Source organism: Nicotiana tabacum, chromosome 14 (assembly GCF_000715075.1).
Source record: "Nicotiana tabacum cultivar K326 chromosome 14, ASM71507v2, whole genome shotgun sequence".
Lineage (NCBI taxonomy): Eukaryota > Viridiplantae > Streptophyta > Magnoliopsida > Solanales > Solanaceae > Nicotiana > Nicotiana tabacum.
In genome coordinates, this window is record NC_134093.1 from 71076049 (window position 1) to 71103945 (window position 27897).

Genomic DNA, 27897 nt, shown 5'->3' on the forward strand with positions numbered 1-27897 from the left:
ATGATCAGGCTGAACATTCAAAAACCTTCATTCCATATTTTCTACGTTCTTTTTTAATTCTACACGATGCCGATAATCTGCCCTTATACTCTCGTGTCTAGACCCTAACACTTCGTTGAGGTAGCAGGTTGTGCCCGGGAAGATCTACAACTCCAACAAAATATGCAAAAGGCTTAATACCGATAAAATATGCGAAAACCTGGACTTGCGTTAGATTCTGGCACACAGCAGTGAAGCTGATGTATCTTAAATAAGAAAAGAAAGTTTAATATCAAATTTATTTTCCATGAGGCAGAAAGTTTTATATCCAATTTATTTTCCATGAGTTCATAAAGACTTCCAAATTAAGGAAAAAAAATCATATTTTCTACATTATGAGCTGGAGAAAAGCCAAGTCAGACACTTGCGGGGAATGAATCCAATGAAGCTTCCTACCAAGTTGTTTACCTGCTTCTATCATATAGTGAGCACAAATATCTGAAATAATGGGACATCCAAAAGAACAACGCACTGTACTAGTATGAAAATAACAAAATACCAGTGCTAAAGTGAATGTTTTGTTTGATATTTAGAATGATAACATATTGTATATTCCTTTCAAGAAAGCGCACTGTTTGGGGACTGGCCAAAGCGAACATGTGGACATTTTGGATGATGGGGGTTATTGAATTATGCCTGCATACCTGCAAATCCCTCTCTCCAGGATATGAAATGAGTGCTACCATCAAAATGCGAATAATAAGGTCAAGCACAGCTTTCCCCTGATTGTCCTCTCCACAAAAATTAAGCAATACTTTTTGATGATGTTTTGCCTTGTGATTATCTGAAGATGCATTCTCCTTACTTTCATCAGGTGGCATCAGATAAGTTGCTGACCATCTTGCAAGGAACCACACAACTGCCTGGACAGAATGAGCATATGAGTTAACACCGAGAATAACATGAAAACTATAAGCAAGTACCAATGGAGGACTATATAACTACTGAATTATATTAAAATTTTGATAACTGAAATGTGAGTATTAAAAGGAAATATCCCCTGCAAGGGGCCACTGTATTGGAAGATCAGAACAACAGATCAGGAATAATCATACTTGGAAAAGCATAGCTAAACAGCTTTTAACATATGAACCTCATCAGAAGGAATCTAAGCTGATATTTCCTAGTCCACTTTACAGACAGCGCATACTGCAGAGTTAAAGAGCTAAATACTGACAGAACTTGTGCAGAGAAATCAACAAAAGTTGAACGTGTATGCAAGGTATCTGGTGTAGCATCTAGGATTCGGAACAGATATTTAGTAAAGATTTACTCCCCTCGTACCACATTGACTGTTATGTCCTTAAGTCTATCATAATTTAAAATAAAACAAAATGTTTTGATCAAAAGCTGGGTGGGATATTTATGTCGGTGCTGATGCTGGCAGCAGCCCCAAGAGAACTCCCCCAACCCCCAAGAAAATGGGTTTCATGATCAAACACTCCCAAGGCATAACTATTCATTTTGAAGATCTTAATATAGCAGAAATGTTGACAAACTACCTCCATTAGCCTTGGACTAAAGAACGATGCTCTCATCTCTGGATTTAAACTCTGCTCAGCAAATTTTATGATTGATCTGCACCAGCCCAAAGAAAACAAGGGTGGGAAGTTAAATACAAAAATACGACAATCTTAAAAATAAAGAGAAGGTAGAAAATTGGAGAACCGCGTCCCCATTGTGTGCTGATGATAAACTCAGTAAGTAAAGACGAACTGTAAAATTTCCTGCTCAATCATTTGGATCCATATGCTGCAATTGAGATTTCTAAATTCTGATGAAATTCAACAAAAAGCTACTAGCATTACACTTTTACAGAGCTTTGCCCCACTTATTAATATTAAAGCTGCAAGACAAATACGGAGTACTAGAATTCACTTAAAATATGATGTAATAACAGAAGATTCATCTTGATGCCAAGAAATTACCACCAGTGCTCCCCAGTTATAGATGCAGGAAATGAGAATAAGACGATTTGCCTCATAAATCAAAAACCAGTTAGGAGGAATCACTTTACTAGCCCTCTTGTTCTGTAAGAGGTATCGAGTAGTTAATGCTTACTGAAGTATGAACCAAAAACCATCTTACTCTGGTGTTGGAGAATACTTTTGTTCCAAATGACAGAAGGCAAGAAAGAGGCCAAATAGGACGGTTAAAGTAAGAGAAAAATGATACACAAAAGAAAAACGATACAATACTCTGATTTTGGTATTTTACATTGATATTCGACATTCAATTAAATATTACAAGACCAATTTCATTCATGTCCTATATTAGCATTCTAATAACACATCTCTGAATACCATTTATATTATTCACTATCGGAGAAAAAAATCAATCCGCAGTATGGCTAGCACACATCTAATTAGATTGTAGATGGAGGTTGTTGCTTGCTGACATTTTTTTATACTTCTAACTGTTCTATCCAGTGGTACTTGTTATTGGACTATAAAGACTAAACAGTACTACTGCTCAATGGATAAGAATGTTATTTTGTAATGAAAGATCAGCTCTTTCAGGTCACACTAATATGTTACAAGACACTATAATTCACCCCCCCCCCACCCATTTGATTGTTGGATAAAACACTGTCAGAAGTTTGGTTTTGGTCCACAGACCATGAAAACTAGGATTGGTCAAGTCACCTCACTTCCTTCTTTAACCTTAAATTTGATTCTCCATTTAATCTTATATCACTCAGCCATTTGAATCGTACTTTAAACTGTTCTGTTATTTTCTTTTCATGATTTTGTTGTCATACAGGACCATGGAAAGGGATTGACACCATCAGACAAATTGAAGTGATACATCCTATAATGTTGGAGCTAGGCCATACTATTGACTACATGTCAATAGTGATAAGAGAATGGTTACATATCCTACTTTTTGAACAATTCTCAACGGAAAGGAAGTAGGAAAATTACCCACAAAGTATGACAACTGGATGCTCGTCAGTCTCCGTAACATCCATAAATTGGGTTTGTATAGCATCAGGCACCTGACAAGAAATAAAAAAAAACTTCACCTAATTTATAGAACCATAGGAAATGGAATCACAGAAGAGAATAAAATAATGTATTACAACGATTGTGTTGACAGCCCAGAAAACTCAAGAGAAACCAATAATGCAGGCTTGCGCAGACTGGGTACAATAGAGCAGCGAAAAAGAGAGAAATAAACCACTAAATGCACAACAAATCAATGATCCCATTCCTTTATTTGTCTTATCCTGCATCAGCCTCTGCTGCCCATCCCAAACTCTAAAGCCTAGGACCAGATCTTAAAATCATCAAATGGTTTCAAAGGTAAATTATTGTCCATTATATTCAAGCTAATAGTTTAGACAAGCTATCACACTAATACACATCGAAGCAAGAAAAACAGCTACTAAGAGCTATCTAAGAAACTTCTGATCACACAATGACATTGAGAACAAGAATGATAAAGCACGTAAATTATTAATCCTGTATTTCACTAATGCAATTGGTAATGCTGTCTCAAAAGGATTTCCAGAAACAACATTGTCCGGCAGAAAAATCTCTCGGAAAAAAGATCACCAGCATAAAAAAGGATTTTCATTACCAAAGGTGTTTCACCCTGTACTTCATCAGCTAGAACATGCCCGGTTATTAACAAAAGTGAGTAGAGCTCTTCCAAAGTTTGAGTTGGATCACTAAAGCCTCTGCCCTACACATGGCAAGAAGAATGTTAGAAAGAAAGCCGAAAAGACCAGTCAACTTGTAATCCATTGTTGACTGCTGAATATGAACATAATGTTATAGATTAGCATTGTCACACACTGCTAAGAAGAGATTAAGAATGAGAAATCCACCTCCGTATAGAAGAATAGATCACCTTAGCCTTATGGCTTAGAGGCATACATAAATCACCACAGAAAGAGACGAGGACGTTTGAAGTAATGAAAGAGAAGTAAAAAGCGGCAGTAACTCAGTCTCTGTTCCACCTCAACGGCCTCCCTTGAGGTGGGAGAATGTTGCTTATGCCTCAGCAACATATACACGTGTACATATAATCAGCAGAAGTGTAAGACTGCAAGTGAAGGGATTTCAAGATCGCTATGGTAGAAAAACAAGTGATTACAGAAAGAAATGGGAAAATTGCTGATTAGGTGCTCAATAAATTATGGAAATATTGCCGACAAGTTGTTGATTAGCATGATTCAAGGAGACTTGATTTAGGAGTGTTGATTAACCATCATGATTTCAGGAGATTTGATTATATATAGGAGATCTGATTTTATTATGATTTTATTTGATAGTTTTATTGATTGTATAGATTTTTTTTATTTCCTTAATTAGCATTAGGAGCTTTGTATAAATTCTCTTGCTCATGAGATGTAAGCATACACAGAAATACAAGAAGCCTTTTCTTCTTCTCAAAATCTACATGGTATCAGAGCCATTGCTGCCTTTTTTTTTTGAAAAGGTAACATATTTATATATAAATAAGACTACACAAAAGCTGTGAAGTCACCCATAATTACAAGGAGGCCTAATAAGAAAAAACACTCCTAATCATTTGTCTTCTCATAAGGATTCTAAAACATCAAAAATAGATTCATGATCTTCTAAATATTCTCCTTTACACCAAAAGTAAAAAAGAACTAAACATTTCATTTTCATCTTTTGAATGTTACCGTATCTATCTTCAAAGCATCTTTGATTTCTTTCTTCCCAGATTGTCCACCAGATGCAAGATGGGACAATCTTCCATCTCTCTTTATTACTGGATAGGTTGCCTTCTCTGTTCCAACATGTTAAAATTTCAGGTATTCTTCTTGGCATATCCCATCTCTCTTTATTATTGAATAGGTTGCCTTCTCTGTTCCAACATGTTAAAACTTCAGGTGTTCTTCTTGGCATAACCCACAATATTCCCTGCCTTTTTGAGGTGAGTTATCTCCCTCGCAGCATTAGGGTTCCATTTTTATCAAAGAGGATGAGTTTTCTCTCTCTTGTTGGTCGTCCACAATACAAACTCCTTCTGATTTCCTTCTGATTGGGCTAAAATATGGAGACATTCAAGGAGACGGTTTCTGGAGAAATCATGTCTACGGATGAAATTCAGCTTCTCCGTCGGCGTGTTTTAAAAGGCGTGGGCGTAAGGCGAGGCGTTTTACATATGCCTCAACGAGGCGTAAGCCCCGTGGATATTAATTTTTAATATTTTATAAAATAATATAATTACAGTAAATATTTAAAAACGGGTAAAATTGCATAAAAATTGAAGAAAACTATAAATATGTGAAAAATATATATATATAGATGTGCTCCATCCCCACAAAAAACTAGTCAAAATAATCTATTATACGCTACTTACATGCACAAGTAACTTGAGTCAAAAAGAATAAAATTTTCTGCATGAAGGAACAAAAAGGATAACTAACCTGCAATTTAAACTTTGAACTTGATGCTATGAAGGAGAATGAAGTTCTCTTTGTATTTGTAAAAAAAAATTGAATATTCATTACTTTTGGGAGGTATTAGCAGACTAGCGGACAAGATAAAGAATTGGGAAAGACCATAAATTAGGGCTTCAATCAATAAAAAATGCCTTTGACTTTTAAATTTAATACATTTCAGTTCCTTTTTAAAACTTTTGAGTAATTACAAGCTGACTTTTGAGAATTTGGGTATTATATGAAGGACTTATTCAACAAATTTTGTTTTGATTTGAAAAAGTCTCTGGGGCTTACGCCTCACTACAAAAACGCGCTTCAAACGCCCGGGCGTACGCCCCGAATTGCTGGGCGTACGCCTCTTGAGACTTTCGCCCCACACCATCGCCTCGGGGCATTTTTGGTGCGCCTCGCCCCAGGGCTCACCCCGAAAACGCATTTTAAAACATTGTTCGTCGCCTCCTAGCCAAACTTGACTCCGCTAATGTTGCCACATCCAATCATATGCAATCAGGTACTGCCTTTGCTGCTCACCTTAATTCTTGGATTGTCGATTCTGGTGCAAATAGACACATGACAGGCTCTTCTAAAGGCATTCAAAATTATTCTCCGTGTCCCAAAGGAGATAATGTTAAAATAGCCAATGGTTCTTTAACACATATCTCTAGAACATGTTCTGTCATTTGTGCTCCGAATATTAAACTATCATCAGTGCTCCATGTCCCTGAGTTCCCTGTCAATCTTTTATCTGTTAGTGCCATCACCAAAGCTCTAAACTGTAAAATCGAGTTCTTTCCCGATCATTGTATTTTTCAAGATCTTCAAACAGGGAAAAAGATTGACAGTGGTAGATTGCGTGATGACTTGTATATATTAGATGGGAGTAAGAATGTCAACCAAGAAATAATACAGCGTAAGGATGTCAACCAAGAAATAATACAGCGGCATAGACGGTTAGGACATCCATCATTCTTTGTTTTGAAGAATCTATATCCCGATTTATTTTCAAGGACTCGATTTGAATCTTTGTTCTGTGATGCGTGTGAATATGCCAAGCATACTAGAAACTCTTATCATGTGAGTGATGATAGAAGCACAACTATGTTTATGACTATTCATTCTAATGTATTGGGCCCTACCCAAACTGCTTCTTTGTCTGGTAGTCGATGGTTTGTTACTTTCATTGATCGCTGCACTAGAATGACTTGGGTATATTTGTTAAAAGACAAAAGTGAAGTTTTCTCTTGTTTTCAGTCATTTCATAAAATGATTTGTGCTCAGTTTGATGCCAAAATAAAAATCTTGAGAATTGACAATGGCAGTGAATACATGGATAAAAGATTTGGTGCTTATTTAGAGTCCAATGGGATAGTCCATCAGACTAGTTGTCCTTACACTAGTGCACAAAATGGGGTCGCTGAAAGAAAAAATAGGCATCTGTTAGAAGTAGCAAGATCTCTTATGTTCATCATGCATCTACCAAAACCTTACTGGGGATGTTATTCTAGCGGTTGCCTATCTTATCAACAGAATGCCACTTAAATCCCTCAATTTTCAAAGTCCTCTGGAAACTTTAAAGGGTAAGAATGAATATGTTGTTCCTCCAAAGGTGTCTAGGTGTGTTTGCTTTGTCCACACTAGAAATTCTGGGAAACTTGATCCTAGAGCTATAAAGTGTGTTTTCATTGGGTATTCTTCGACAAAGAAAGGTTACAAATGTTATCATCTTCCCTCTAGAAGATCTTTTGTTAGCGTGGATGTTACCTTTCGAGAATCTGAGCCCTATTTCAGTATTACCTCATCACCTCTTCAAAGGGAGAGCAGTAAGGAGGAAGAGTTGATTCTACCTACTTCTATTACTGGACCTCTTGATGACATTGTCACAGGGGGAAAGTGAAATTGGAGAAAGAATTCAGGGGGAGACTATTGGGCGTTTGGATAGGCCTGATTTGAAAACTTACACAAAGGAAAAATAGAGCAGAAGAAGCCATCATGAAATCTACCGAAGCTGAACCTTCTTCTACTTGTGAGTTATCTACATTTCCTAATGAGTTAGATGAACCTATTGCTCACAGAAAAGGAGTCAGATCTTGCACCACCAAACACCCTTTATCTAATTTTGTCTCCTATAATTCTTTGTCTCCCTCCTATAGAGCCTTTGCCTTGTCTATTTCTTCTGTGTCTATTCCCCAAAATTGGGGGGAAGCTTTTGCAGATCGTAAATGGAAGCAAGCTATGATTACTGGACATGCATTTGATTTAACAAGATTGACTCTTCTAACATGAAAAAAAGGGACTTCATAGGAAGGTAAAGAAGAAGAGAAAAGACAACACCAAACCCCAGAAAAAGGGAAAAGGAGTAGCGATCACCAAGGGAGGAGCTTGGAGATCAGAAATTCTAGACAATATTAGTGGAACAACAATTAAACTCCTAGATGATAATATCACTTCCCAAAAATAGAAAAAGGCAGCAGGTCAATTGAATTTCACATGTAACGATATTTCAAAAATACCAATTTTCTGTTAGGAACTCAAATATTTGAATTAATAACTAAAATACTGAGAACTAGATGATTCTCAGAAATATAAAAAGGTAATAAGTTGAAAGATAGATTCTGAAAGGGAATAAGTTGCTATGCGAATGTACAGCCTGAGTGACCTTACAGCTCCCAGGCTAAAAAAAAGGTTTAAGGTGACAGTACCTGATGTAGACGGGCCAATTTCTCAGAGAAGAGTCTTGTCAGTAAGGGAACGGTAACATTAATAGCTGCTCGAGCAATAAGTGCATAAGAACTTAATCTTTCATCCATGGCTAGAAACAACAATAAGACAGAACAAGAAATAAGTGCTATAAATGGAAGAAAAGAAAAAAGGAAATAACTACAACGACGAAGGATAACAAAGTAAGAAGACATAACTGAAACATCAAAATAGACATCAAGAAAGAGGAAAAGAAGAAAGAGTCTTAAATAAATTAATGAATAAAGTATATTTAACTACCAGCAACAGAAGCCTGAAGATAATCAGCCTCATTCTCATCACTGAAAGCTGATGCAGAAGCAGCTACACAAGAGATCATGTTACAGAATGACCAAGACAAGAAAAACTTTAAATCAAAAATTTATATTCGTATTAGATCTAGAATTACCTCTTAACTCAGACTCTACTATCAGGGCAAAGAGATGAGATGCAGCACTAATCCCTTCTGAAGGAATAAACGCATGACTAATAGAACCATCCAAAGGCTGAAAATGTTGTACATAATATACATAAACATAAGAGTCCGGATATGTGAAAGACTATACGTGTGCATGTGTGTGTATATATGCACCACATGCACACACACATATACACTTGTACGTACGTTATATACATGCATATATTTGTATGTGCATGTCTAGTGCATGTACGTATATATCATGCTCTCCATCTGAAAAGTTGCATTTTACATATTGACTACGAAATTTCATCAACATAACCATACTAGGCCATGATTGTCCTATGCGATAATTAGTACTATAAACTTTTAATCTTCTAAAGTTTAGAAAACAGTGAGGCTTTTTTAAAAAAGAAAGACAATTATATACTCCGGAAATAAGAAAGTCTCTGAGAAATCAGTGAGAGAGAGAGAGAGAGAGAGAGAGAGAGTGCACCACCAACATACTTGCATCCTGTGGCAAAGAAATTCTAAAACAGGCTCAGGCACTGTGAAGCCTGAAGCAATACCTTTAAAGGTTTCAGATTCATCAAATTCAGCAACTCAAGGAAACTAAATCAATTGTGAAGGTAAAACCCGCACACAACCAGATCTCTGTACACCTAAAACTGCTAAAACAGCCCTTTTCCTTCCAACCCCTTCCAAAATATTTATTAAAAAAATAATAACAATAATAATAATAAGGAGAAACAGAGAGAGAGAGAGAGAGAGAGACTAAACCACTTCAGTAACTGTCAAAATGAAATGCAATCCACAATGGGATTGGATTTATGAATTGTTAATTTACAAGTCAATACTTCACTTTCTTGGTTTTTTCTTTATCAGGTGCTTGTTGAAATGTTCTAAAGACTCAGGAATTTACTTTTCCTTTTATTTTAATATGGCAACCTTATTTCTGCAAAAAAAGGACCTTATGCAGGAGCCTAACATGTTTTTTCCCTCTTTGTTACCTTAGTGACTGAAACCCCAATCCCCATGGTTGGAGGTGGAGGGCCAGGGCCCTTACTATCCCTCTCTTGTTAATTCGTTTTCTTTTTTTTTCCTTTCTCTTTTGTATTGTAAATCTACAAGAAGCACAACACTGTTGACTTCAGCATGGCTTGCGCATTTTTGTATCATTAAAGTTTTCATACATGCATGGCAGTACTAGCTCCTGTTGTTAATGTAAGTTTCTCTAGCTGAGAAGGGAAACAAAAAGCAATTGTCCTAGCAATTCAATCGCGAAAGAATCTTGGCGTTCAATCCGAACCTTAAGGCAATGGGTGAGGTGACCACTACCTTCATAAAACCCTTTTGAAGTCTTTACACAACCCATGTGGAACAACAATATAACTCAACACAAACAATGGGGACAGCATAAAAGAACTTTATCCTTCTCCATCATGACATGTACTTAAAATGGAAAATGCTCCTAAAGCATACAACAATAACGACAACAACAACAACAAATCCAGTGAGTTCCCACAAGTGGGGTCTAGGGAGGGTAGTGTGTACGCAGACCTTACCCCTACCCTGGGAGGGTGAAGAAGTTCCCTTGACTAAAGAGGCAACAGGTGGTAACAACAACAAGAAGATATTAAGAAAACCGAAGCGAAAGAATGCAATCAAACAGTAAATAGTACCAGCAGCCCAAAAATAGAGAGATACCATGCTAACACTAATGTTACCTATCTGAGAAAGAAAAAGGGAAACGCTCGACTGCCTACGAACCTTCCACCCTAATTCTCGACCTCCACACCCTCCTATCAAGGGTCACGTCCTCGGTAAGCTCTAGTTGCGGCATGTCCTTCCTAATCACCTCTCCCCAATACTTCTTTGGCCTACCTCTACCCCTCCTCATACCCACCAATGTCATCCTCTCACACCTCCTAACTGGGGCATATGTGCTTCTCCTCTTCAGTTGCCCGAAACATCTCAACCTCACCTCCCGCATCTTATCCTCCACAAGGGTCACTCCTAGCTTTTTCCGAATAACTTCATTCCTAATCTTATCTAACTTGGTAGCCCGCACATCCTTCTCAGCACCCTCATTTCAGCTACTTTAAAGAAGACCAACAAGAAAATGCTCCTAAAGCATGAGTTTGGGAAAAAACAAAAATAAGAAATCGGACAGCCACTCCAAGATCAAATGGTGTTCTTGGAAAATTGGTATTTGGGAGCAAAGAAACTAATTCTCCAAACCTTTAGATAGTTCAAACAGCAATATTGATTGCCAGACTCCAATAGAAAGAACTCTGCTCAAAAATACTTTACATATATTGCCCCCATGCAGACTTCTTAGGTCCTTGTTTGCCACAGCATAATGTTCCCTCTTCCACTATAACAAATAGGTGTACTAGGATAAGTCTAGCAGAGAAATTTAGAAAGCCTAGAAAAGTGGCATGTCTGTTGGGGCTTATAGTGTTACACAAGCTTTGGTAAAGGAAGGTATTTAGTAAAAGATGTGGGGGGGGGGGGGGGGATGGTACATGTGTAACATATGAAAACACATCAGCAAAACAAACACCAACTATATGGACAACATAATTGGAAAAACTGCAATGAACTGAGATATGTGATTCAAATTTTAACACCATTTTAAAATTTTTATTAAAATGTAAAGATGCAGCTCTAACTTTTACTTTTAGCAATTAGTTTCTTATACTTAATTTAAAATTTTTATGTCTAATCACTAACATATTCATCTATACATCTTATGGATTAAAATACCGCTTCACGAGCAACATTTAATGTTTAGTGCCACTCTCTTCAAGAGGGAGCCCCTGATCGCATGGGCACACACACTCTAGTGTTTTGGTACTAGCACTGAAACGTTAAATAAGCGAGACGAAGCACCCAATCTATGCTGCACATAACTTCAGTGCTTAACCTTGAATAACATCATAAGCCCATAATTTTTCCAGTAACATCAGTGAAAGATGTGTAAAGAAATACCATTAGAAGTGTAGTCCAAGTGTCCAACAAGATATCACGTGCAACCCAGCTCCACGTCTCCTCTTCAGTGTGGTTTACCATAAGGTCTTTAATGACTTCACACATCAGCGCGGACAACAAACTAAGAGTGCCATACGGCCTGAGCATTAAAGTATAGTAAATGTGATTGACATAATCAAATATTCTCACCAGAGAAAAACTGATGGTTAACCACTAAACTGCAAAAATAAAGCATGAGGCTTAATGGTAACAATGATATATAAATGACCTTATAGACTTCAGCAGTTCATCAAATACTAGCAGGGTGGTTACAGTAGCCATGTATAGTAGCACTCGGCATCCGTCAAGCAATTCACTGGACAAATTGAAAAATAGGTCAGGCATCATCTTACACATTAATAGACAATAGGCGGGCATGGTGCTAATACTAACCTTTCACTTTTTCCATTCTCCATTGATTTTGAAACGGCACCAGGGGGATCTATCCATGGTATAATTCCAGATAAGAGATGCAGAAGATGCTGCTTTTGAGAATTCCCATCATCTGCATCCATGTAAAGAGGTATACTCAGTGAGCACCCAATGATCCCACAAAAAATACTTGAAAAGTTAGCATATATGAGAAAAGGACTGAAGTAACAATCAGGACAGAGCTGCAACTTACTGTTAATGTAAGAGCAGCAAGATGAATTATTTTCTTACATAAGTTCGTATAGCAAGTTCTCACGCTTTTCCAGAAGTCAAAATCAGAGTACAGTAAGAGGAGCAAAAGAGAAGAAAAGGTTCATGATTGATTACCTAGTGAGGTACTACCTTCCTCGTGATAAGTATATGAGGTGGAGTAAGAGATAGAAAGCTATAAGCATGATTAAAAGTTCTAACCTTTTTACCAAAACCTTTGAGAGTTTTGTCTTTTTAACACAAGAAAAGAATTTGATTGGGGTTTCAAAAAGCTTCCAGCAAATTATTACAAGTTTCCAACTTTTGCTATGAGATTATCAAAGCAAAACTTATATAAAGTTGAGCTTTATCTATCGAACAGAAAGAAGCATAAAGTTACAAGTTTTCAAGCTAAATCTACCGCTGGTTGGTGGTGGATTTATGCGGTCAAAGCAATGTTATCAAAGGAGAAAAGCGCAAAAAATCTCTTAAGGTTTGTTGGGGCTTTAAGCGCAAAGCGCAAATAAAGCGTGAGATTTAATGAAGAAAAACGCAAATGGAGAAAAACTACAAATATGTATGTGTAGTCCAAGACTAATATCTATAAGCATGAATATCAAATATATGTACAAAGAAATTGAAGAAAATTTACGATAAAGTGAAATACCAATGTTTAGCGTCGCCTCTTCAGTACTACGCTCATTGGCAAGGAAAAGTATGCCTTAGAGCCTTGATGACAACACTGAAGCGCCCGCTAAGCGAGGTGAAGCGGTCAACATGTTTTGATCCTCGCTTTGTTAAGCGCGTCTTTGATAACACAAGGTCAAAGTTGGTCCGGATGGACAGATTGATTGACTTAGGTCTACCTTGTTGCCAAAGGTTATAGTGATACTTCCTCTTCCATGGTTAAATAGCATATGTCCACTAATTTCTATCCATGGTTGTTGTTCGCCGTTGGCCTCTTTATCAAAAGGACATTAAGAATGCTTTTCTCTATGGAGATCTCGAGGATGAAGTTTATATGGATCAACCACCTGGATTTGTTGCTCAGGGGGAGTATAGTGGTCTTGTTTGACGATTCCATCGTTCACTCTATGGTCTGAAACATTCTCCTTGAGACCAGTTTGGTAAGTTCAACACGGTTATTCAGGAGTTTGAGATGTGACTGGTAGTTTAAGATGACTCGTAGTGATGTTGATCGTTCTGCGTCTAGCATTTTGCTCCAAACCTGTGCATTTACTTGGTGGTTTATGTTGACGATATAGTTGTCACTAGCAACGATACAAGTGGTATCACCAAATTGAAGTAGCATCTCTTTTATTATTTCCAGACTAAGGATCTAGCCAGATGGAAGTTGAAAGTTTCTTCTGGATATTGAGGTCGCGCAATCTAAGTCAGGTATTGTTATTTCACAATGGCAGTATGCTCAAACTGGAATAACAATGTTAGATAGTAGCATATATGTTAATATACAAGTGTCTCACATTGGAGAATAGGTATTAGTATTATGTAATGTCTATATATAAATAGCGCTTAGTGTAACTTTTAGTATCATTAACAATATTTCTCTCGTTATTTCTCATATGGTATGAGAGCGGAGAGAAATCTTCGTTGTGAAGTAACGGACGAGTTCAGGATAATCACTACGCCTTCTTTCGTTGACTATTTCAGGCTGTTTGCGTCACTTCTTCTTCTGTGGGTTTTCTGTGAAAACTGATACCACCACAAGGTTGGGGAAGCTCCGGCAAGAAAACCCTAGAAAACTTTTTGCCTTCACGCTCCGATAGAACTTGCGATCCGGCGAGCGCGTCTGATCCACTCGCTATGTTTTCCGCCCAGATTTCGACGAGATTTTTGGCGACCAGAAGAATGAACAGACTCAATTTTCGGCATACCACTCAGCTTTCCAGCCAATTTCAGTCAAATTTCAGGCCAGTTTCAGTCAAATTTTACTGTGAGAGTCCAACTACATTGTCAGAATCCATGTTGTATATTTGAATGAGGCTGACTTCCTTACTTCTCTCATGATACACTCCTCTTCCCGCCGAGCCCCTTTTCTCCTAGGTCCACAGAGACAAAATGTAAGACTGGTGCCAACAATTCATCATACTCACTAAGTCGGGATCACTAACTAATACTAATCTAATATATGTATTACACGTACTTATGCATATATACTTATTTCTATAATATATGTACATATAGATATTTTATCCACATAGTGGATAATTCCAGAATTAAATAAAAAAGACCCTTTAAACTCAGTGGTAGAATAACGCTGTGGTAAGGCGTAAGTTCCCAGATATACTAGGGTTCTTAACTACTTCTAGAGGAATTTTTTGGCAGAACTCTCTTCAATCCAACAATGTCTTTGGTATTTAATTTTTTAGTCTAAAAACACGGTGTCTGAAAATTCAAGTTTGATGATTACTTTGGAACCCTCAATGAGAAGTTCAAACTATTTAGCTGGGGCTTCCTCGGTTGAGTTGTGGTACAAAGGTCAAGCACAAGATCACTTATCCAAAAAGGCTAGTGATGGAGATGAAAAGGCCAAAGAATATTGGGAGAAGGTTGATGCTCAATTGTGTAGTATTCTGTGGCGATCTATTGATTCCAAGTTGAAGCCCTTGTTTCGTCCATCCCAGATATGTTATTTAGTTTAGTAAAGGCTCGCACTTTATAAACTAATGACATATCTCGTTTTTATGATGTGACATCTCGGATGACAAACTTAAAGAAATAAAAATTGGATATGTCCACTTATTTGGGACAGGTACAGCCAGTCATTACTCTCGGTAAAGTTTGGAAGACCACGACGGAGGAATTTGAGAAGTTGATGCCAGTATGCTAGTTTTGAAAAACAACAGTAGCAACGACTAAAGATGTTTATAGTTCTTACACTTGATGGACTTCCTACTGACCTTAGATTCAACTCGTGACAAGATTTTGGCTAGCCCTACCATTCCTACCGTCGATGAATTATTCTCTCAATTACTTCACCTTGTTGCACCACCCAATGATCTCATCATAAACAGTTGACTCATTTGTTCTCGCATCACAGAAAATAGAAAATCGAACATCTCAGATAGAGAATCGACGAGGAAGAGGTCAGTTTAAAAGATCTCGACCCAGGTGTAGTCATTGTAATAAGCTTGGACACACTCGTGAAGTATGCTACTCTTTGCATGGTCTGCCACCCAGAAATGCTCATGTTGCTCAAACCGATGTTGCAGGTAATCAAGGGTTTTCTTTATCCGAAGAGGAATATAATGAGTTCCTTTAGTATCGAGAAAGTAAGCAGACATCTCTACAAGTAGTCTCTCTGTCGCTGGTACTTCTTTTGCTTATGTTTCATAGTCTAATACTCTTGGACCATGGCTCATGGACTCAGGTGCTTATGATCATATTTCTGGTAATAAATCTCTTTTGTCAAATTTTGTTATTCACGGTCTCTTCCCTATATTACTTTAGCCAATGGGTTCCAAACATTAGCAAAAAGAGTTGGACAAGCTAACCCCCCTTTTCCTGTATCACTCTTGAGTTTGTTCTTTATGTCCTTGGTTGTCCTTTAAGTCTTGCATTTGTTAGTCGTTTAACTCGTGCCCTCAATTGTGGTATACTATTTCTTTATGATTCTTTTGCTATGCAGGACTGCAGTACGGGACAGACGATTGGCATAGGGCATGAATCACAAGGCCTTTACTACCTTAACTCTCCTAATTCCTCCACAACATGTCTAGTTATAGATTCTCCGGACTTCATTCACAGATATTTGGGACATATGAGTTTATCCAAACTTCAGAAGATGGTGCCTAGTTTATCTAGTTTGTCTACATTATATTGTGATCGTGTCAGCTTAGGAAACATACCCGAGCCACTTTACTAGTAACACTGAGAGTCATGTAGAGTCTAGTTTTTCTTTAGTTCATTCTGATATATAGAGTTCAATCTTGGGATATCTTTATTTTGTTAGTCTCATTGATGATTATCAAGATGTACTTGGCTTTTCTTTATGAAATATCGTTCTGAGATGTTTTCTAATATTCCAGAGTTTTTGTGCTGAAACAAAAAAATCAGTTTGGTGTTTCTATCCGCACTTTCATAGAGATAATGCCTTACGTGTTCCTCTTAGTTTGAGCAGTTTATGACTTCTCAAGGAATTATTCATCAAGCATCTTATTTGTATACTCCTCAGCAACATGGAGTATCAGAAAGAAAGAATAAACACCTAATTGAGACTACTCGAACACTTCTCATTCAGTCCCAATGAGTCCCATGTTCCGCTGCATTTTTTGGGCGATGCAATTCTCACAGCTTGTTATTTGATTGATAGGATGCCTTCATCTTTCATCCAGAATCAGATTCCACATTTAGTAACTTTTCCTAAATCACCCTTATACTCTATTCCCCCTCGTGTTTTTGAGAGTACATGTTTCGTTCATAACTTAGTCCCTCAAAAAGATAAGTTAGCTCCTCCTGCTCTCAAGTGTGTCTTCCTTGGTTATTTTCAGATTCAAAAGAAATATCGTTGTTTCTCACCTGATATCTTCGTAGGTATCTTAAGTCGGCCGATGTCACATTTTTTGAGACCCAGTCTTACTTTACCTCTTCTGACCATCTTGATGCATCTAAGGTCTTACCTATACCGACGTTTGAGGAATCTACAATTGCTCTTCCTACATCCCCAACCACAAAAGTCTTACCTATGTCGGCTTTTGAGGAGTCTAATATTGCACATCCTACATCCCCTACCACATGAACACCACTCTTGACTTATGGTCATCGTCCGCATCCAGCATCAGGCCCAGCTGATTCACTGATTGCACTTCGGAAAGGTACTGCGGACCGGACATTGCACCTACTATTCTTTTGTCTCCTCCTAGTCCATCAATTGCACTTCAAAAAGATATACAATCCACACTTAATCCTAATCCCCATTATGTCGGTTTAAGTTATCCCCACCTGTCATCACCCCAATACACTTTTGTATCATTTTTGTCTTTTGTTTCCATCCCGAAGTCTACCGGTGAAGCACAATCTCATCTAGGATGGCAACAGGCTATGATTCACGAGATATCTGCGTTATATGCAAGTGGTACTTGGGAGCTTGTTCCTCTTCCTCCAAGTAAATCTACAGTTGATTGTCATTGGTTTTATGCAGTCAGAGTTGGTCTGAATGGCCAGATTGATCGGCTTAATGTCCTTTCGTTGCTATACTCAGATATTTGGGCTTGATTACAATGACATTTTCTCTCGCGTGGCTAAAATAGCATATGTCCGTCTTTTACTATGAATGTGCCATTGGCCTCCAGTTGGACATTAAGAATGTTTTTTCTTCATAGTGACCTTGAGGATGAAGTTTATATGGAGCAACCACCTGGTTTTGTTGCTCAAGAGGAGTCTAGTGGCCTCGTATGTTGGTTGCGCTAGTCACTCTATGGTCTGAAATAGTTTTCTCAACCTCGTTTGGTAAGTTCAGCACAGTTATTCAGGAGTTTGGCATGACTCATAGTGAAGCTGATCACTTTGTGTTTTATAGGTATTCTGCTCCAAATCGGTATATTTATTTGGTGGTTTATGTTGAAGATATTGTTTTTACCGGCAATTATCAGAATGGTATCAATATTAAAGCAATCTCTTTCAGCACTTCCAGAATAAGGATCTAGGGAGACTGAAATATTTTCTAGGTATTGAGGTTGCTCAAACTAACTCGGGTATTGTTATTTCACAGCAAAAGTATGCCTTAGACATTCGTGAGGAGAAGGAAAAGACGGGTTGTAGACCCATTGACACTCCTATAGATCCGAATGCTAAACTTCTACCAGGACAAGGAGAGCCTCTAAGCGATCCTGCAAGATATAGGTGGATGGTTGGTAAGTTGATTACGTCAGAGTGATTAGACCTGACATTTTCTTTCTTTTGAGCGTAGTGAGTCAATTGTCCAAATTCTTCGATATATAAAATCAGCCCAAGCAAAGGACTGATATTCGAGGATCGAGGACATGAGCAGATTGTTGGATACACAGATGCCGATTAGGCAGGATCACCTTCTGATAGACATTCTACGTCTGGATATTTTGTTTTAGTAGGAGGTAACTTGGTCATCTTGGAAGAGCAAGAAACAGAATGTGATTGCTTGCTCTAGTGCAGAAGCAGAATATCGAGCAATGGCTATGGCAACGTGTTAGCTGTTTTGGATCAAACAGTTGCTACTGAAGTTTGGAGAGATTAGTTAGATGGAACTTATGTGTGATAATTAAGTTGCCCTTTATATCACATCAAATCCGGTGTTCCATTAGAGGACTAAACACATTGAGGTTGACTGTCACTTCGTTAGAGAGAAGATACTCTCACGAGATGTTCTTACAAAGTTCGTGAAGTCAAATGATCAGCTTGCCGATATTTCCACCAAGTCCATCACGGATCCTCGTATTAATTATATTTGTAACAAGCTCGGTACATATGATTTATATGCACCGGCTCAAGGAGGGAGTGTTAGATAGTAGTGTATATAGTAATATACTAGTGTCCCACATTGGACAATAGGTATTAGTGTTATGTAATGTCTTTATATAAGTAGCGCTCAATGTAATTCTAAGTATCATTAATAATATTTCGCGTGCTACTTCTCACACATAGGTTTAGACCTAATGGCTCCCCTGTGAATCTAATGCTAAGCTTATGTCAGGACAGGGGGAGGAGTCCCTTAATGACCCTGCAAGATATAGGCAACTAGTCAATAAGTTGAACTACCCCACAATGACTCAATCTGACATTGTATTACTTAGTGTTGTAATCCAGTTTATAGACTCCATGTAATAGTCATGGGTACTTTCACAAGGTAGGGGTAAGGTCTGCGTACACACTACCCTCCCCGGACCCCATGGTGAGGGATAATACCGGGTATATTGTTGTTGTTGTTGTTGACATGTAATAATCATGGGGACGATATTCTTCGTTATATAAAATTACTCCCAGTCAAAAGAACTACTTTTTGAGGATCAAAGCCCTACTCAAAGGACTACTTTTTGGGGATCGAAGCCATTAGCAGATCGTTGGATACATAGACATTGATTGGGAAGGATCACCTTCTAATAGACAGTTTACGCCTGGATACTGTGTTTTGGTAGGAGGTAATTTGATCTCTTGGAAGAATAAGAAACAAAATGTGGTTACTCGATCTAGTGCCAAAGTAGAATATCGAGCAATTATTATGGCAACTTGCGAGCTTGTGTGGATCAAACAGTTGCTCACGGAATTGGAATTGGAAATATTAGTGAGATGAAACTTGTGTGCGATAATCAAGTAGCTCTTCATATTGTACCGAATACGATATTCTCTGAGAAAGGATATTCTCCGAAGACATTGTTACGATGTTTGTGAATTCCAATGATCAACTTATGGATATTTTTATCAAGTTCCTTATTGGTCCTCGTTTAGTTACATTTGTTAAAAGATTGATATGTACGACTTGTATGCGCTAGCTTGAGGGGGATGTTAAGAAGATTGTACATGATATAGTATATCAACTAGAATTAGTTCGAATTAATTAGATTGATTCTTTCCTAATTTAGATCTTGTACATTCACTATTTAAATCCGACATCTTGAGGGAATAATCAAGCTAAGTTTTCACTCGATTATTCCTTTCTTGTCTTAATTTCTCAAACTATCGATATGATTAATCTCGATTCTCATTAATGAACATGAGTTTGACAATCATGAAGAGCAAATATCCTCAACTTCAATAAGAGATGTACCACATCTATCACAGGAGTCGGGAATAATGTAGCCAAAAAAAAAAAAGTAACCACAAACTTGATGGTGAACTAGTATGAGTACCAGATGGAAATATTGTCCCGGACAAGGAGCAGAATTGCACTATAAGCTTTCGCGCAAAGACTGCAAGAGGACAATCAAGCCAGTATTCTTCACATGAAAACTTCTGCCTCAGTGCCCCATAAAAACTCAAAAGCCACCCAATGTGACCACTTGACACAAGTATACCCCGCCAAGAGGATCCAGGCTATAAACAATGAAGACAAGAAACATAAATTGCTAAAAAGATTAGTAGCTAGAATCTCTAGTAGAAACAATCCAACAATAGTAAATGCACAATGTATGAGCAAAAAATTATTAACTGTTACAACAAAAGAAACTACATCGCAACATATTCCATTTCTTTAATAGTTCAAGCAAGCACCAGTAACTGACAGGAAAATAGAATTTGTACGTACTTTAAAAGAATGAAAATTTTATCACTATGAAGAAGAAAACCTGGTATCCTAGAGGAAAACAAAATAATTAAGTACATAGAGCTCTCCAGTGGTGGTGAAGATCAGTCTAGCAGCTATCATGAGGTAGCTCAATGGATTTGCAGCATATATAGGCCAACTCCTCCATCCCACATATGGTGTTAAAGCAGACTGATCTCGCAACACATTGCACTCCTAACCAAAGACACAATAGCTCAGCCAGCTAAGCCCTCTGCAAAGATCTTTCCATCGCCTGTACATCCACAACCCCACTATTTGATTGACATGAGCCAGCTAGATCAAGTTGCAAGCAAAGAGATCCATGTGCCAAGTGGGCCAATTACAAGAGCTAGAGCCAAGAAGATCCAAAAGGCCATGAATGCATTGGTCAAGAAATTCCTTGGACTAGATATGGGCTTCAAGGGAAGGAGATGTGTAAGAAGAATCAAGATTGGTCAATCGCTTTGTCTTGTCAGCATAACACTCCCATCACTTGCTGATCTGAGCTGAATCGGGATACATTCTATTAGTTAAAATCATAGGAAGTTAGGAACTTATAATAATAGTGAGATATGCTTGCCACGTGTTAATTAACTAGTCTTTACAAGTGGATCTTTAGGTCTTTATTATTAGCTTAATAATGGGCCTGGGCGGGTGGGCTAATATGGGACGGCGTTAAGAATTACTTTTCTAGCACAATTACTCTTCCTTATGTGAGGAAAAGAAAAAAAACTTTTAGCTTATCATCATTAGCAATAGATTGCTATTCTCTATAAGGAATGACTATTTTCCTGGAATTCTTCTTAGAACTTGCAGCTGAATTCATCAAGGTGTGTTTCCTTGTCATGCTTGCTATTTGATAGGTTAAGTTTTTTTTTTTTTTTTTGATTCCTTGATTCCAAACTTTGGGTTTAATCTTTGTGTTTGTGATAGATTTAAGTTCGTTCTTTCCAAACAATAATAACAGCTAAGCCTCAGTCCCAAACAAGTCGGGGTATGAGATATGAACCCTGTTTTAAGCTCAACTCATATCATCATCATTACCAATATAAAATAAAAATGAAACTAAAAATAAAAATAAAAAAAGTACGATTATATATATAAATATATAAAATAGTAATAATTTAATAATGATAATAATAGAAGTTTTCTATCAAGTCTAAACCTATTCCCAACCGGTAGGTATCAGCTATATGGATCTTTCTCTTTCATCGTGCTTTATCTTTAACTAAGTCTGCATGATTCCGAGGATTTGTAGGTCTTTAGAGACAACTTTCTTCCATGCGATTTTAGATTTACCCCGAACCCTCTTAACACCTTCCCTGACCATAGTTTCACACTTACTGATCGATACATCTGTAGGTCAACGCTGGATATGACCAAACCATCTTAAGCGACCTTCTTTCATTTTATCTTCAATGTATGTTACTTGCTCCTTCTGGCTAATGTGGTCATTTTTAATTGTTAGATAGTTACGTGTAAATAATCCTAGTCCCATATGTAGTAGGAGTAGAATATGTCCTAATCCCATATGTATTAGGAATAGAATATAGTCCCATATGTATTGGGCTCATTGTATCATTGTTAATAAAATAGATTTTTCTCCAGTGCATTCTCACATGCTATCAGAGCTTCAATGAGAAAAATATTGATGTGCGTCACTCCAGCGACATCCGCGAAGAAAGATCTCGTCGCCGTGCAATTTTCCGACAACTTCGTCTTTTTCCTGGGGTACATCACTGCTACAGTGGTACTGTGCATATACCAGTACCACCATCAGATCCAAAACCCTTGTGCGACCAAACTGCAGAAATCCTAGTCGCATCGAAACAGAAAAGTCAGTCACTGTGCGTCTATCCGTTTGACGACTCAAGATTGATTTGTGTTATCTCTTCCCCGGACCCCGCGCATAGCGGGCGCTTAGTGAACCGGGTTGCCCTTGCCCTTCATCGATAAGTGTTGTGTGAAAACAGCCACTACCATCTTGTTCGAAAAAGTCAAACAATAAAACCCCAGTCAATCGCTCTGGCAGAAAGTCGCTGACGCGCCTCCACACGCCACCGAAACTAGGGTTCCGACGAGCGCATTTGACGCACGAGCCGGCGCGTAGAGCAGTGTTGTCAAAGGCGAAAAGCACAAAAAAGCAACAAGGGCCGTTGGGGCTTAAAGCGCAAAGCGCACTCAAAGCGCGGGCTTTAGTGCAAAAAAGCGCAATATAACAAATAGTGTAAAATATATTTACAGATCACGTAATAATAACATAAGTGACAAATATATTCAAAATTAGAGCAATGTAATATTATTTTTATCAATGTAGCATAATTATGGTGAAAAATATGATAAACTATCAACTAAACAAAACCAACTATTCTACTTCTAAATTCTAATCACTAGCATTATCATATGCATCTAAATTGTCATCTTCTTCTTCAATAGGATTACTCTCACTGGTATCACTAGAATTATAGCCTTCAATATCTTCTTCCTCTGATTCCTCAGAATCAACATCATCATCTATATCTATATTAATACGCCGAACTTGAGAGCTTGAAGCACCGGTTGCCAAAGTTTTTGATGGTCTCCTTTGTCTCATTGAGTATGAGTATGTTTGTGCATCTTCACTTCCTGATGCTCTAGCCACATCTCCCCCAAACATCAATTCATTTTCTGCTTCAAAATTTACCCCCATTTTTCCAACCAACCACTCATTACAATAATCAATATGATCTAATGAGATTGGATCAATGATATTCCGCAAGTCAAAGCGAGTTCTTAGAGCACGATTATACTTGACATACACTATATCATTTAATCTTTTATGCTCTAATCTATTCCTCTTCTTGCTATGGATCTGCACATGAATTAATTTATCTCATTGTTAGTAACATTGTAAGTTTGTATTAATTAACCAAATAAAATAAAATAAAATAACAAATAGTTATATGTAACTAATGTCTAATAAGAACTCACATGTTCAAACACACTCCAATTACGCTTGCAACCAGCTGAACTAGCGGTTAAGCTCAAGATTCTAATGGCTAATTTTTGGAGATGAGGGGCTGAATTTCCATATAGATTCCACCATTCAGGTGAAAAAGATATAACTTAGTGGTAAGTAAATATTGAACGTGAAGCCTTGAAGTATTAATTGTAAACATTGAATTTTCATATACCTGGAGATCTCGTTGCTCTTGATCTTTTTGCCATGGGAAGTCCAAATTGTCCCTCAGCTCTTGTATTTAATGGTAACTCGATTGTATCTTGAACTTCAATATTTGGAACCAATATAGTCCATTCGTTACTTCTCTACAATTCTCAATAGCTGGATTTTGATAGAAATACTCGAGATTCAAATAATGTCCAGCGGCATGTAACGGTTGATGCAATTGGCATTCCCATCTTTGATCAATGATCTCTAAAACATCTTTGTACTTCGCAGACTTCCCCTCAAATGATTTTGCGATGGCTTCTTTAGCTCTATCCATAACTTCATAAATATATCCCATAACAGGCTATTTCTCATTGTCGACTAATTGTAAGACTTTAAAAAGAGGTCCCATTATCTTCAGTATATAAACAACTTGATTCCAAAATGCAGGCATCAATATAGTATGAGTTGTAACTTTTCACTATTCAACCAACGCTCAGATGTAATCATGGTTCGCAAGTTAGTCTTTTGATTATACAACCTCTGCAAAGTTAGAAAACTTATAGCAAATCGAGTAATTCCACATTTCACCAATTTTTTTTTTTTGTGAAGTCTCTCATCATATTAATGACTCTTGTATGACCATAGATGAAACCAACAACTGCAATTGCTTTTTTGAGGGTTCTCGTAATAGTTGGAAGCTTGCCTATGTCTTCTAGAATAAGATCTATACAATGAGCTGCACAAGGCGTCCAGTATATGTGTTTTCTCTTTGTTTGTAGGAGTTGGTCTAAAATAAAAAGAAAATACTTAAATGTATTATATACTATAATCTATGAGAGATCAAAACTTGAGCATTCTTAAAGTAAATACTTTACCCGCCAATATAAAGTTATTGCCATTATCACTTACAACTTGAACTATGTTTTGCTCTCCAACACGCTCCACATATCTATCAAGTAGCTCACATAGTTTCTCTCCAGTTTTGACAAATGAAGATGCATCAATGGACTCCATAAACACTGTACCACATGGAGAATTCACCAAAAAGTTTATTAATGTTCTTTGCTTCCTATCTGTCCATCCATCTGCCATAATGGAACATCCATGCTTTACCCATTCTTCTCTATGTCTATTTAAAAGTTCATTAGTCAACTCTACCTCCTAATTTAGTAATGGAACCCTTAATTCATGATAACTTGGAGGCTTCAAATTTAGTCCATACCTTTCAATAGCATCAACTGCCTCCTTAAAGCTTTTCAAACGAGCAACATTGAATGGTATGCCAGCATCGTATAAGAAACGAGCAACTTTTTGAATAGCCATTGCTCTTGCTTCTTTGTCATATGAATCTTTGATACCAGTGTGCCTAAGTTGCCCTTGACTTTGCAAATATACATCCATAGGGCCTTTTCCTTTACCCTTAGCTAATTTCTTATTAAGGCCACCAGGAAGGCTTCCCCCCCCCCCCAACCTTTTCTTTTAGGAATGATTTCCTGAATTTCATCCTCTTCACCAACATCCTGATAATCAAACTCATATGTTCAGGATACTCTCTAGCATAAATATCTTTCCTTACTTTCTTTTCCTCCATGTAAGCTTTCAATTCTTCTCGAACTTCATGAGGACATTTGGTACACTTTGTTGTATTTCTGAAATTCCCAACTAGATGTTGTTTTGCCCAATTTATTCTACCTGTAGTTGTTTTCCCGCAAAAATTACAAGTAATTCTCGTGGTATCATTGGGATCGATCAAGTGATTATATTTCCAACCGAGATCCTTTCGATTACCACGGGATAAATCCTCTGCCATTTTGTTTCTAATATAAATCAAAGATATAAAGTTAAGTTAATTGTTATAGCATAATCAGCTTTGGAAATATGCTAATTATATTTTCTATGTAAATAGTAAACAGTTGTTTCAATCTATAATTCTGTAAATTGTAATCTATAATTTATACTTTGTATTTTTGTTTTAAATATGTATGTTGCCTTAAAATTTTCTTTAATGTACTATTCGTATATCCCTAAAGCAAAAGGAAAAGAAACTTTAATGTAACTCAAGATAATAAGCAGTAAAGTAGATAGGCATGCAAGTAGTCAAGTATACTTATTACTCTCTGACAACTTTTTATTTTTCCAATGTTGCCTCGCACTAAGTCATTAAGTTGAATATTTTAAAGAGAAGATGACATATACACTACATTATTCAATTATGACAAAAGCACAAGTGGGCCATGTGATCATTACAAAACCTTTGCCAATACTATTAAAACAAAACTGATCTATTTAAAGAAGGGAAAGGGTCAAATATACTCCTTTACTTTGGTATATTGTTCATATCTACCCTCCGTTATACTATCGGGACATATCTACCCTTACCGTTAGCCAAACTTTTTTAAAATGCTCTCCACCTAACGGAAAGCCACCAAATTAAAAAAAATACCTTTTTTTAAAAAAAACCCATTAATAACTCGTTAAATCCCTTTTATTTACTGCACTTCTTCCTTACATATTAGTCATCTCCTTCGTAGTCACTTGTTGAACTCAAGAAGTGAAAGACATAAAAATACCGACAACCATATATTCATTTATACATTGAGTCCCAATTCTTTTAATATCCTTATTGTATGTTTATTATATTCTACCTTTTCCAATTTCTTTTTTTTCTTCTAGCTTCTCTCTTTGTTTTTTTCCACCATGTCGAACTGTACCAAGTATTCATCATGATTTTCTTTCCACCATGACTTGAATGTTTATAGCATCTTATTAGGTTGGCAGTTCTGAAGTCTTAAGGCAGCTACCGAAGTATTTCTTCCTCCAACAGTGAGCCTTTATTGATGAGTATTCACGCGCCATAATTTTCTTATTCTACTTTAAGCATTTGGGCAATAAGTAGTTATCGCCAAATCACCCATTAAGAACCAAAGTTAGATTCCAAGATATAGGATGGGATACTCATAATTCTTAGTAACAACTTAACTTATAATGAACAAAAATTAGAAAATAATTAGAGGAGATTCAATTTAATATCAAGCTACAGTCCGAGGAATTCATCAAGAATAAAAGAAAGTATACCAACAAGTTGGAAAGCAACTTAACAACCTAAGTACACTAACTTAATGTATTAACCAAACACAAGTATTATTAAAGTATATATCAGTTGTTACCAACATACAAACTAACTGTCAAGTGTGTATTACATTAGACAAAGGGATGCCATATTATAACCACACAAAAAATAACCGAAAGTGATAACCTGACATCCTAATGCCACCATGAACAACTAATAACCAAAAATATAAGTTCTTACTAATCCTACTTCCACCATCATTCCTGATCTCTCTCTAACTGAATAAAATATGTTAAGACGTCTCAGAAATCTAGGTTTCGTATTTTTAAATAATGGGTTTAACGGGTTTGGGTTAATGAAATTTTTTTAAAAATGATTATTTTATTAATCTGGTGGCTTTCCGTTAGGTGGGGGATATTTTTAATTAGTTTGACTAACGGTAAGGGTAAATATGGCCTCATAGTATAACGGAGGGTAGATATGAACAATATACCAAAGTAGAAGGGGTATATTTGGCCCTTTTCCCTTTAAAGAATAATAAAATATTACATGCTTCAGATAAAGAGTACTTCATCTCTTAAACAGAGACAAAAACATAGAGCACAAATATTTCAAGCAAAGTTTCTGAATTTAGCTAAGATTTTCTGATTTGCCAAAAGAAAAGGAAAAAACAGAGTAGGAGGAAGAAGAAGAAAGAAGCAGAAAGAAGAAGAGAAGAAGCAACGTAACAGTAAAACTTGAATATAGATTCTTCTCAGTTCTTGCATCTTTTTCTAGTGGATTCCATTTCTATTTATAAGACATTGGTGTTTCCTTTTATTCGGGGATTGGGTTTTGATTTCTGATTTCTCTTCCTTTTTCTTTAAGATTCTGAGTTTCCTCTTCCTATTTCTAATCTTTTTGGGTTGGGTTTTGATTTCGTTTCCTTTTTAAATTAGAATTCTGATTCTCTATTCTTAAAAAGTTACCAATTTTCAAATGTTTATAAAATCTTGGAAAAAGTTCACGCTTCAAGAGCCTTGCGCTTTTGCCGAAACTGCGCTTAAGCGCTTCACTATTTGGGCTTCGCTTGAGGTGTGGCTAAGCGGCGAACTGATTTGGAACCTCGCTTGTGCGCTTAAGCGCGCCTTTGACAACACTGGCGTAGAGCACT

General features: G+C 37.0%; 1 protein-coding gene across 7 annotated transcripts in view; it reads right to left on the reverse strand.

The window, feature by feature from the left end:
• LOC107818350 (uncharacterized) overlaps positions 1–27897 on the reverse strand; it is a 65424-nt gene that overhangs the window by 17656 nt on the left and 19871 nt on the right. For all 7 annotated transcript variants that reach the window (XM_016644351.2, XM_016644352.2, XM_016644347.2 and 4 more), the window contains 11 exons: positions 20111–20294; positions 12042–12153; positions 11878–11964; positions 11610–11748; positions 8607–8703; positions 8459–8521; positions 8161–8270; positions 3622–3726; positions 2964–3037; positions 1542–1617; positions 684–902 (listed from right to left, as the gene is read on the reverse strand). In XM_016644351.2, coding sequence (XP_016499837.1) covers positions 684–902; positions 1542–1617; positions 2964–3037; positions 3622–3726; positions 8161–8270; positions 8459–8521; positions 8607–8703; positions 11610–11748; positions 11878–11964; positions 12042–12153; positions 20111–20294 — 1266 coding nt within the window. The remainder of the gene's footprint in view (positions 1–683; positions 903–1541; positions 1618–2963; positions 3038–3621; positions 3727–8160; positions 8271–8458; positions 8522–8606; positions 8704–11609; positions 11749–11877; positions 11965–12041; positions 12154–20110; positions 20295–27897) is intronic.